The sequence below is a fragment of the Dicentrarchus labrax genome, unplaced genomic scaffold, assembly GCF_905237075.1.
Source record: "Dicentrarchus labrax unplaced genomic scaffold, dlabrax2021, whole genome shotgun sequence".
Classification (NCBI taxonomy): domain Eukaryota; kingdom Metazoa; phylum Chordata; class Actinopteri; family Moronidae; genus Dicentrarchus; species Dicentrarchus labrax.
Window position 1 is genome coordinate 14,550,506 of NW_026136724.1, and position 12,993 is coordinate 14,563,498.

The 12,993-nt window shown below is 43.6% G+C and overlaps 1 protein-coding gene across 10 annotated transcripts in view; it reads left to right on the forward strand.

Moving 5' to 3' along the window:
* Positions 1-4,383: 4,383 nt before the first annotated feature.
* The window catches only part of pcloa (piccolo presynaptic cytomatrix protein a), a 56,896-nt gene continuing 48,286 nt past the window's right edge, over positions 4,384-12,993 (forward strand). For 9 of the 10 annotated variants that reach the window (XR_007882538.1, XR_007882539.1, XR_007882540.1 and 6 more), the window contains exons 1-3: positions 4,384-4,852; positions 6,972-8,091; positions 9,680-10,720. Coding sequence is in view for 7 of the 10 variants with exons in the window: in XM_051392121.1 (XP_051248081.1) it covers positions 4,641-4,852; positions 6,972-8,091; positions 9,680-10,720 (2,373 nt within the window). In the remaining 3 variants the exon portion in view is untranslated. The remainder of the gene's footprint in view (positions 4,853-6,971; positions 8,092-9,679; positions 10,721-12,993) is intronic. The other variant, XM_051392123.1, reaches the window with a different exon arrangement.

Genomic DNA, 12,993 nt, shown 5'->3' on the forward strand with positions numbered 1-12,993 from the left:
TACAGGGCAGTCTGTGATTGGCCTATCCCTCAGAAGAAAAGAGGATTAGAGGGACCTCTTATGTCTGTGCATGAGTGTGTCTTTGTTTGTGTCAGTGCTTGTGTTTGTGTGTTGGCAGCAGGTGCACCCAAGCATGCCTACCCGTGTGCTGGTGCGCATGCATGTACCAGAGAGTAAGATTGAGTAAGGAAGGGAAAGGGAGCCTCTGTGACTTTAAAGGTATTTTTAGTCCGCAGCGTCTCGCTGGTCAAGAGAAATTGGCGTTGAGGGTGGAATTAGACGTGTGCCAGGTTGCTAATAGGGATGAGAAAGGCTCAGTCCTAATATACCAGAAATTAAACATCACTTGCAAGTACAACGTCAACCGGGAGCTACCTCACCTCATCCTTCAACGATATCACCAGAAACACACTCCTGCACAAAAGTAAAGGTATGTAACTCTTTTTCTGCTTGTCTTTTGGAGAAGTAACCACTCTTTTCGGAAAAGAAGAAGATATTATGGAGGTAAAGCTCTCTAGGGAATGTTCAAGTAGTTTGTTGGACAATAACTCAACTATGTCACAGGGGAAAAGGAGCTGTTGTGTTACATTATGTCTCAAAAGTATCTATTGGGATGTCTTTGGTGAAGTGTCTTATTGAGTAAACCTGCAACTTTTTGTATTTAAGAAGATTGTGTTAGGGCTGTAAAGCTGAGTTTTGTAGTTCAACTGCCACTGAGCTCTGCAGCAAAAGAAACATGCCTTTGTGTCGTTGCCTCGTACCCCAACTGAGTATTCAAATTTAATGAACACAGTGCAGTGTGTCTTATCTGGTTACCAGACTCAAGTTACATTGGCCAGGCTTCACAGGGCAAATACATCTTGCACAAACCGTAAATGCTCTGCAGAGGAGTTGACCAGAATGTACATTCTCTACTTAAATAGAGTTTTATTTTACTTGTACTTTACTTGAATATACTTATATTGCACTACATTCTAGAGGTAAATATTGCACTTTTTACCCCACTACTTTCCTCTGACAGCTGTAGTTACGAGTTACAAAGACACATAAAACAAAGGCATGATAATCCGAAAAAATACAAATTAACCAGTGGTTTCCCTCTGTTTTGGCGTATGACCCGTGCAAAAAAAGCATAGTCTAGTTGGGGCCTTTACTTTTGTAATACATTCAATTAAGTAGGATTTTGAATGCATCCTTATGCAGGATCTGAGTACTTCTTCACACATGATACATCTAAATAACAGATACAAGTTCAATATTTTGTTTACTCTAACAGAAATTTGCTTAAAGGGCCCTGATAGCATTGTGCTAGTGACTCTGCTCTGTGTACACTGTATGCAGGTGTGTGTGTGTGTAAATTGCTGGGTTTGTACAGGCCTCAGAGAGCGCTTGTCCCCAGGCCTGTGTTTGATGTTGTGTGTTTACACCTGTGTGTGTGTTTTTGCGACTGTCTGTCCGTCTGTCTGTCTGGGTGCCTGTGTTTGCTTTGCATGACTGGATGCTTCAGTCAGTGTGTTTATGTGAATGTGTGGGTGAGATACAGAGGGAGAGAGAAGGGGGGTGGGGGGCATGTACGAGCTGCTTCCGCCTCATAGCGTACAGACAATCAGGCCATGCTTCAGCGATCAGTGGGAAGAAGGGGAGGAGCCGAGCAAGCGCTACACTACCATCGTTTATCACTGAAGACAGAAACCAACACTCACCTCTGCCTACACATATACATACTCTAAGGTGAGGAGGAGGAGGAGAAGAAGGAGGGAGGGACAAAGACTGAGAGGAAAGAGTATAAAAAACAAGGCATATCTATACATAGGAAAGCCAAGGAGATGAGATGTGAAGATAAAGAAAATAGAAATGAGGGCTTGGCTGAGAAAAAATCAAAGCATGAAAGGAAACAGTGAGGGTGATAGTGGAGGTGGGATTTGAACCCTGTGGCTGCAACACCCACCAATGTCTTCAGCATAATACCATATGACTGTTTTCCCCTGAATTCAAGGAATAGTTTGACACTCTGTCCAAAGGAAGAAAAAAAAAAAACATGAGCTTACAAGCACCAAGCTCATTATTCAACATGTTTAATCCTAAATGTTGTGAGAGTTTCCTGCTGCGCTATGTGTCGGCCTGATGCAGTAACTTCCCGCACATAAACCCATGTTAAAACACATTTTTACACTGTTAAAGCGGTTTGCAAGAAATAGTCAAGCACATAACCCGACGTAGACAGAAACTGGAGATGGTTAGCTTAGCTTAGCATAAAGACTGGAAGAAGGGGGAAATAGCTAGACTGGTTCTAGATTGGTCTACCAGCTCCTCTAAAGCTCACTGTTTAATATGTTGTATGTCATTTGTGCATCTGTTCAACAACCAAAGTGTAAAAATGACACGGTTTGGGGGGTTATTTACATGTAAAACCACCAACCACCTTTTTACACTTTGGTTCTTGTACGGATAAAACAAACAAGATGTTAATTTGTGAGCATTAGAGGTGCTAATTGGTAGATTTTGTCACCTGCTTGCTTTCAGTCTTCATGCTAAGCTAAGCTAACCATCTTTATATTTACCATGAAAACATGGAAGTGGAAAGTTGTATCAATCGTCTCTTTTATGTCTCTGCAAGAAATGTCAAATGATCTATTTAACAAAAGACACAAACATTTGCTTATTTACCGTATTGATTCCAATGTTGCTATTTTGGTTAGGCTAGTTGGCAAAGACACACAGAGAATACACTAGTATCAAACATTCCACTTGCATGATCTGTAGTGTCACCTGGTCCTTAATGCTTTTTATTTAAAAGCTTTTCTGTGTAGTAACAAAAATAGTATGGAAAAACATAAGTATTGGTCTCTGGCTGGGTTCCCCTTGGTACAGAATCTAGTCACCCAGTCCGCCTCTCCACCCCTGCCCAGGTATTGAGGGCTCTGAGCTGGGTGCATAGAGGACACATCTGCCCCAGAGCTCCACAGACAACGCAGCAAATGAGCACTGACTGTCATAGTGCAACACATCTGCTTGATGTACAGCCGAGCTGACATATTTTAATATCCTACTCGTTGGGTCTGGTGACTGGTTGTGCATATCCTCAGTACAGTGCTGCTAAATATACTGTAGGTTTGTTTTGCAGTCAATTTCAGCATGTGGGCTGATGTAATGCAATTGTACAGTATCCTTTTGTTTCCAGGATCTATATTGGTGTGTGTGATTTTGTTATGTTTTAAAGATGCAACATAGCTGTCTTTTCATTAGCAAGCTTTTATATTACGCTCATTTCATCACATGCAGTGTTCTCCATGATAACACCAGCAATCAATTCTTCACAAGAGGAGAGGAGATAAAGAATTCATTGTGATTTATCTGGCTACAGTCAACTTGATTTCCCCTACATGCTTCTGCCAGCCTTCAGTTGGACATTAACATATTTCAGAATAGAAAGGCTTTAGATATAATATGAGACATCTTACAACAGCCAGCTGAAAAGAAAAACGAAGCATATGAGATATTATTCATGTTATGAGTCATCTGAAGACCTTCGCAGATGTCTTATCTGTGTTTTTGAATATTTTATGGCGGCAATTTCCCCTAAAATTAGATATACTGTGTGTTGTTTTTAAAATAATCCTTTAATGTTTTTTTTTTCGTTGCTTTGTGAACTGAATGCCAGCAAGGATACACACAGAGTTATTATGCCTAAAGCCTGAACAGCATTTTTCTGATCCTGGGATATCTGAGAAACTGGAGAGGTGTGGTGTTCATACAGTATATATGAACCGCCACAAGCCTTTCTCAGGAGCCCCAGATTCTTGACCCACAAACAGTATTTACATCTTCTCCTGGTCTAAAATCAGAAACACAGTAAAGGACTAAAAGAAACGCATTAATGACCCCACCTTCCGCTCAGCCTCGACTCTTTTAAAGAATCAAAACCCATTTCAAAGACACGTTTAGTTGAGTTGGTCCCCTTTAAAAACATATTTTCCTCCGCTGATGTCTTCTGATCACCTGTCAGAGGCGGAACATGCGCGTTGAGCAGGAGAGCGGAGAGGCTGCTGGAGGATCTGCGTCAAGACAACCAGCGTTGCGTAGAAAACAACGGAAGTAAAACAAGTTTGGTTTCAAAATAAAAGCCTTAAACTAAAAAGCCCGTGTCTAGATTTTTTTAAGTGAAAACTAGCCACTCTTTCCTCTGATCTGGTTTAAGACGTGACCTATTCTTTGTGAGATAAAGCTCATTTGTAGACGACTTTTAATCGCAGGTTCTGCCTCATGTGGTTGAGGTGTTTTTCTATTGCACAAAACTGGTTACCTACATTAGTGTCGGTAAGTTTGTATTTTATTTTTTTAAATCTAGCGGAAACCACCTTCTGTAGGTGTGAGCAATAGTAAAGCAGAGACCCCCTCACGGAAAACTGTGGTAACTGTGGTGTACAGCTGCAGAGATGCGCGACACAGAAAAACAAGGAGAAACGAGGGAAATGGAAAGACAGCACAGGGAAGGAAAATAACCACTGAAAATAAATCATCTGAGATGCTCCGAGACACCGAGCAACGCCGTGTTCGCTCCGCGCTTTGGACATAAAAAAACGCGGAGAGGGGCTCGGATCGTGCATTGATCCGAATACAGGGGACGGGAGGGGTCGATCATGGGGAACGAAGCGAGCCTGGAAGGAGGCGAAGGGCCGCCGTCTGGGCTACCAGAGGGGCTGGCACCTGACGGGAAGGGCGGCTTCGTACGGGTCCCCGAAGGGACTCCGGTCAACCTGAGTGAACTCAGCGAGGAGGAGAGGAGGCAGCTCGCCGCGGCGATGTCAAGGGCGCAAGGCAGGCAGCCCGGGGGCGCAGCAGCTGCACGAAGGCAGGGCTTTATTTTATCTTTAAAATCAGTATTATATATTTTTTTTGGATGCACTTAAAATACTAACAGCAACCAGGCAGTGATACGTAAAGAGAGGGACGTGGATGTGTTGTGGTTGTTGTGAAGCATCCTTTGGAAGATGCTTTAAGGAGGCAGGGAGCTCGTTCACGCCCATTTCTAATCCTCCCAACCGCACCAAGAAACGAGCCCATTCTTAGAGCTAATTATAATGGATGATAATTAACATCTGATAATCCGCATGACAGAAAAATATAGTATTTCTCCTAATGCAAGCTCTGATATTGCCCGGGCACGTCCAATTGAAAGGCTCTCGCTTTGAACGTTGTGTGTCTGCAGTTTTTTTTTTTTTTACTCAGATGTACAAGCCTCGTTTTCAGTTACACTCTGATTTTCTGCGATTGAACGTCTGAAATGAGTCAGAATCGTGGAATTGTTTGGCTCAGTGTCTGCGGTTTGTGCCTCTTGTGTGAGATCAGAGCGTAAGAGACACACCTCCAGTATTTGTGCGAAATTTTCGAAATGCCTGCTGGGTAAGAAAATCCGTCGTGCCCAGTGTTTTTTTCTTTTCTCTTTTTTTTTTCATCTCAACGACGCCTTGACACCGAGCTAAACAAATCCGCCACCATTAGAAGCGGTGTATCCCCCCCCTTATAATATCCCCAGTTATTTAGTAGGTTTGAATCGGTTGTGTGGGAGATGTGGTTTGTTGAGGATGGAGAGGAAGGTAGAAAGCTGCCAATGACAACAATATTCTGCCAACTCCAGTCTATAATGCTTAAGATTTAAAAAATTCTGTTGATATAACGGTGGAAGATATTCCTCGATATCTTGATCAAGGGAAATCATGTGGCACTGCTAATTGGCTCCGATTGGGGGAGAATTGTTATTTATATCTGAGCTAGAGATTGGGGGAGGGGTGCATCAATATTAATATGACTATAAATAGAACAGCAGCGTTAATGTCATCACTCATAGACTTTCCCTCCTGCTGCTTTCTGATTTTCTTTTTAATGCAGAAGTCGGATTTGATCTTCCGCTGTTGAGGCATCAGTGTTGGAATGAGTCGCTGTCCGTGGTGCTGAAATGCACGCTGCAGTGGATTGGCCAACAGCAGGCATTGCAACACCACTACTTACAATGTTAGCCGGGCTCTCACCCTGTAAACTCATGTCCTACCCAGTGTGCGTTGTAAAAAGAAATAATCAAATGCTTTATTCATTACAGCATTAAACTTTATTGCCTGGGAATTTAATTTCTCTCAGACATCTTAGGGCAGAAGCATCAGGGAGTTGCAAACAGCAGCCTAAGAAACCACTACATCTATGTTGAGTACACACATCATCACACAATAACAAAGCATTATCCAATCAAGCCATTAGCCCGTTGATGCATTTCCTCTGAGGATCAAACGTTTGACTTTCACGCTTATGTTGAGGCAGTCTGTGTAGGTTGCGTATGTTGCTCAGCCTGTGCTAACAAAGATGTCTCAGCTTACCCCCAATGGAGCCGAGCGTTTCCCTCTCTATCTCAGTGATCTATACGCCGTGTCATTCAGCGGTATTCACTTTCCTGTCAGCTTTACCCCGAGGCCTGCTGGTTACACATTTTGTGTTCACCGATGTGTTGAAAAGGCACTTCGATTACAAAGAGCGAGTGCTACGGTCTTAACCTTTATTATTAGCACAATGAAGCTAGAGTAGTGGCAGAGGACTTAGAAGATACCCGAAGCAATGTTGTTTGAATGTTAATAGTCTTTTGGAAAAAGGGACCATTTTTTTTGTGTTTGATTTGATTCAGCAGAGAGAGACACTGAGGTTCAAGTATTCATGATTTAAATGTTAGTTGATTATGACCAAATACATTACAATGACAAATAAAAAGGATATGGCTGATAAAAGAGCTACAGTATATTTCAGAACTAACCAGTCTTGTACTCTTGTTTTCACTGAGGTCTGTTGTTTTTCTTTTGGCACTGGGTCAGCAGAGAGTTGGTGTGGAATTGGCTTATACGTTTTTCTCACATTGCCAAAGTAAACACAAATGAACAACAGCAATAACACTACTAACAAAAACTCTGTTTTCTTTTTCTCTTTTCCAGACCGTCAGAATCTGATGCCCATCAGCGTTCCCAGCAGGTAGGGGCCTCCAGGGGCCCTACAGGTCTCAGTAAGAGTCGCACTGTAGACGCCTTCAACCAAGGTCCACCTGGCAGGCCCACACCGGGCCGCAGCCCCTCATCCCTCAGCCTTTTTGAATCTAGATTCCGGCAGGAGCCAAAAGACCAAGAGACCAAGTCATCCGGCATGTTTGGCTCCAGCTTTCTCAGCGGGGCCAACCCGCTCAATGCCGTGTCATCTATGACTTCTTCTGTCTCCTCCTCCATATCCTCCATGGGCGATTCTGTCAACATGCCCAAGTTTGGACTGTTTGGGGACGAGGAGGAGGGAGATGCATCTGCAACGCCAGGAAAGCCACCAGGCAAGGGCCCTCAGCAAGGGCCAGGTCCAAAGGGACCACAACAGGGAGGACCTCAGAAGCAGGGTCAGGGCCCACCTGGACAGGGGCCAAAGCCAGGGCAAGGGCCGCCTGGGCAGGGACCCAAGCAAGGTCAGGGACCACCAGGCCAGGGGCCCAAATCAGGCCAGGCCCCACCTGGCCAAGGGCCTCCTGGGCAGGGACCCAGGCAAGGTCAGGGACCACCAGGCCAGGGGCCCAAATCAGGCCAGGGCCCGCCTGGCCAAGGACCCCCTGGGCAGGGACCCAGGCAAGGTCAGGCACCACCAGGCCAGGGGCCAAAATCAGGCCAGGGTCTGCCTGGCCAAGGACCCCCTGGGCAGGCCCCAAGGCAAGGCCAGGGACCACCAGGTCAAGGACCCCCAGGGCAACAGGCCCCCAAACCTGGTCAAGGACCACCAGGTCAAGGCACCAAACAGGGTGTTCCTCCCCAGCAAAAAGGTGGAGCCCCTCAACAAGGACCTGGGAAGCCTGGACCCAAACAGCAAGGGCCACCAGGTCCTGGGGCTCATCCTGGAGAGCCAGCTAAGAGCGGAGGGCCTTCTGGCCAGCAGGGGGCTGGAAAGCCCGGAGGTGGACTATGTCCACTGTGTAAAACCACTCAGCTTAACACTGGATCTAAGGACCCGCCTAATTACAATAACTGCACTGAGTGTAAGAACCAGGTCTGCAGCCTCTGTGGATTCAGCCCCCCAGACTCAGCGGTAAGACAGTGATTACTTTCTTTTCTTTTGCTTTATTTTTGTTTAGGATTACTTCAATAAGGTCCTGTAAGGACATATTTTATATACGACTGTCAGTTTGCCAAGTGATAAATATCCAAAACAAAATTCCAGGCCGTTGCCGGGTATAGTGGCATTTATCTAATAATACTCAGACAGTCCATGTTATTAATGGCAGAGGGTGGGAAAGGTCACACGTTATTAAATTGTCTGGGTGTGAAATATAAAATTATCCAGTCAGTTTCCTCAGTCCACATTACACTGCAAAAATGTAACCCTCTACTACTCTAGTATTCAGACTAAAGGTTTTTCATATTTCAAATAGATACAACAATAAGATTTCAAAAATAAGACTGAATAATTTGTTATGATGTATACTACAGTTTTACTGTATAGTTAAATCCAACACTGGCCTGTTAACAGCATATTGCTGTTCTCTGAGCCTGGTGTAGGAAGTGTGGCTCATAAGAGTGGCACACGATTTGAGGAACAGAGGGACCATATGGACCCAGGGAATGTTGATCAAGGTGACTCATGTCATGGCCACAGGAAGATACTGTGCCAGCCTGTGAGGACACACCGTCACACATGGACGGTAAATGCTGGTGGGCCATGATTACTGCACAGCAGATTGACTGGTTCCTTCTGCTTGAGCTTCTTCTTGGGATTTGTTACTGTGCAGATAGTACTATGCAGTTGGGGTCAGTTATTTAGCAGATTGATCAGTTCAGGGAGTGGTTTTTTTTTTTGGTTTTTAATTCAGAATACTATCTCTTGAAATTGAATGCTGTCTGCAGTTATACTACCATGTAGTATACGTTTTAGTTTGATTGAATTGACCTCATTTCTGTTTACATTATATGCAATAGGTACCATAACACATGAAAATACACATATTGTTCTGTTCTAGATAGTAATCAAACTGTCAACACTGAGCCTTTTAAATGCTGGTTTGCACACAGTGGAAACCAAGGAGATTTCCTGTACACCAAACAAAGAGCACTGTGGTGTGGTGCCAGGCTCTTTTGGAAACAGGTGTTGAGATATACTGTATGGTCAGCGCAGGCAATGAAATGCATTTATGATGGTCTAACATATACAGTACCTATGATAAATGAAAGAACAAACAGCATTCATGTATCAACCATTGCTAACAGTTGATAATATTCCTCTGGTTTACAGATTTTGTGTTATTGCTGAATTTAAAACAATCGTGTAGAAATAAAAAAGAAAATCATCTTAATTTAATTAGAAAGGAACATTAACATTGCCTCTTTTTTTGACTGTTTAGTGTTTTATGTAATTGTTGCCAGATTAGAATTCTCTCATGTTATAAGAAGCAATTTGGCTGGGGAAAACGGGTTTCAACATCATTTGAAACACTAATTAATGGACATGTCTCAGAATTTGTTTTTTTTACACTAAACAAAAAGAAAATGGTTATTTTGGGTTTAATTGGTTATGCTTGCCTGTGTATATAGTGTAATTACACATGCCATTGATGTCTGTGCTCATAACATTGTGGAAATGTGTTCCAGTCAATCTAACCCATCGTTTGTTTAATGCACAGGGTAAAGAGTGGCTGTGTCTGAACTGCCAGATGCAGCGAGCAATGGGAGGCATGGATCCCCCTGGCATGACAAAACCCAAACAAGGCTCAGCCCCGCCCTCGCCCCAGAGACAGGCACCTGGAAAGCCTGGCAAGCTGCTGATCAAGCAGCAGAGTACCACAGGTGACCAAGGGTTAACGCCGCCAACCACACCCAGGCAGAAATCCCCAGGTCCTACCTCTCCTGGCCCGCTTTCCCCAGGCTCCTCACTGGGCGGATCCCCCAAAATTGACCCCAAGACAGGTCGCCCCATTCAGCAAAGGTCCACTCCCCAGCAGTCTCCAGCTAAAGCCAAACAGGAGTCCAGCTTCTTTGGGGGATTCGGAGGTATCAGTCTGGGAGGCTTAACAGACTCTGCCAAACCTCCTGCAGCTGCTTCTCAGGCTTCTGAGTCCGTTACAGGGAAACTGTTCGGTGGGTTTGGGGGTTTGATGGATTCAGCGAAGCCTCAGACGCAGGCCACGCCAAAGCAGGAGGAGTCAGTGGCTGGGAAGTTGTTTGGAGGTTTTGGAGGGTTGACAGAATCAGCAAAACCTCCCGCTGCTGCTTCTCAGATGTTCAGCTTTGGATCGTCGCTCTTGAGCTCAGCCACCAATATTGTCACTGGAGAGGATGATAAGGCAGCAGATTCTCCACCTGGGTCACCGCCAGATTCCCCCGCTGACTCTGGACCAGGTTCCCCTGTGGATTCTGGCCCTGGCTCACCACCTGACTCCCCCTTCTCTCCTCCTGGGTCTCCTCCTGATTCGGACTCTGCTCCTGACACCCCACCTGCTAGGTCCAAGAAACCACCCAGGACCCTTTCTGTTGAGCAGGAAGAGAAGGCTCCAGCAGCCAAACTTGCACCTGCCCCAGCCTCAGCAACCAAGGAAAGCTGCCCTCTCTGTAATGTGGAGCTGAACGTTGGATCAGCAGACACGCCCAACTACAGCCTTTGCACTGAGTGCAAGAAGAAAGTGTGCAATCTGTGTGGATTTAATCCTACTCCCCATTTAGGAGAGGTAAGAAACCTTACTAACACTACAGTTGTTTAAAGCTGTACAGCTCCCTGTGCTTTCACTACACTGCACCTACTGGTAATTTATGCATTCTATCGTATATAAATAGATTGCAAACATCCTCTAGATGTTTCATTGAAATAGGTCACTGTAAAGATACCATCAGGAGCGGTAGAGTTTTCAGCTCTGTGTTTTTTCCCACAAGCCTCTAGCAAAGTTCTCTGAAAGGAGACTATATGGTTGTTAGTTGTACTAAGTACTTTCGTTTGCTCCAAATAGACACTGTGATGACACCTGCACGTTTGACAACTGAATGAATGGATGTGGTCAATTATGCTGCATTCTAAAACGCCAGCCTCATTACTATCAAGGTTTCTTTAGTAGAGAGGGCTGCATGAAATGTGAAGATAAATTAGGTTGTTTAAATGGACGTCTCATCACCCAAGAGCACTTCAAACAATTGACACTTGACTCTGAAACTGAATACTCTGCATGTGTGTATACAGTATGTGCGTTTTTTGTGACCATGTCTGCTTGTGTGTATACTGTATGTACACAATGTAAAAACGTCTTCATATTGACAGTATTATTTTATTGTGAAACTGAATGCATGCTTGTATGATTTATGTGACTCTTGTATGATTGCTTGAGTGTGTTTGTGCATATCAGAGAGTGCCCATTCATCGTCTTAGCTTGCCTAATGATGACGTGGAAACCAAATACTTTTGGCCTGCTTATCTTCCGAGGTGTGGGGACTGGTTTTCTGGTGTTACCGTGGTGTTTTGTCTCATATGGAAGCAACATCACAAGACTGTGCTGAGTTGCACAGAACAGATGGTACTCTATGGTGTAGGATCAGTATATTATGGGAATGGAGGCCAAAAAGTGCTTTCAGTTGAGTGGTTTCTCAGCATGCAGGGAAAACATATTCACATATGCTACACCCACTTAATATTCCATGTGAACTATCCTAGTTATTGTCTATATGCCACTCATACACAGTCTTACACATTCATTGAAAATTATAAGATATGCATAAACCATAAGTCACTTACAGTATGATGTGTGATTGCATCCACTTGACATGGTTTGTCAACCAGCTGCTCTATGCAGGCTTCACGTGTTAGCTAATTTGTTAGCTGGTGGTTTAAGTGTGTCTTTAGTAATCTGTTGTGTATTTCTGGCTCCCTGGGAAGACTTCTGTAACAGCAAGTGAAACTAAGCTGGGAATGAGCTCTGACTATGTACAGGAAATGCTACATGGGAAATTAACGTTTACTTTTTATTGACTCAACTTGAATAAATATATACTTTATATACCTAACTATACCTTTACTTTCTTTAAGTACTACTCAGATATGATGGTGAAATCGACAACATGTGATAATGAACACATTTTGTATGCATACAGTGTAGTCTGTGAACTTTCAAGGGAATGATGAGATGAGATATTAGGAAATACACTTATTCATTTTATCGGAGAGTTATGTAAGAAGATTAATACTACTCTCATGTCTGTCCATAAAGGTGGAGTAGTACTTTTCTTGCACATAACACCGCACATAAACACCCTTAAAATCACGAATTGTTGTCTTAACACTTTTTGTACAGATTGTAAAAATGCATTCTATTTTTTAGTGAGCTACAGAGTTGGTATGCTGATTTAACTATCTTAGGGCTCAGACAGGCTAGCTCTTTTCCCTGTTTACAGCTTTTGTGCTAAGCTTACTGGCCATTGGCAATAGCTTCATATTTATTGTACAGACATCAAAGTGGTTTCAATCTTATCATCTAACTTTCCACCAGAGAGAAAAAAAATAGGCGAATTTCCCATGATGTTAAACTATTCCTTCATTAACTTTTTGCCACTTTACTGCATACTGAAAAGCTAGAATGACATTCTTGTCAATGTTAGTTTGGTCGTCCATGCCCTTATTGTAGTTTTGTGTAGTTGTGTTATAACAAAAATATTAAATATACTCTTATATTGTTGTGACACTTCAGATGGGAGAGTATTTATTTGTTGCTATCCAAAGCAATAATGCATGTTAGACATTATTAATGAAACTGTCCCCTGCCCCACAGCTACAGTAGCATAGTAAAACAAGATGGCCGCCATTTGTTTACAGTAGTGACGGCACTATTAAAGACTGGAGTTCTTTTAAGTTTTCTTCAGCTCTTAATTGCACCCGCTTGCAGGGATAACGAGGAGCTGAACTGCACAATCACTTAATTGAGGCCAAGCACGGGGGGGAAATGTAATTATGCTGAAGAAA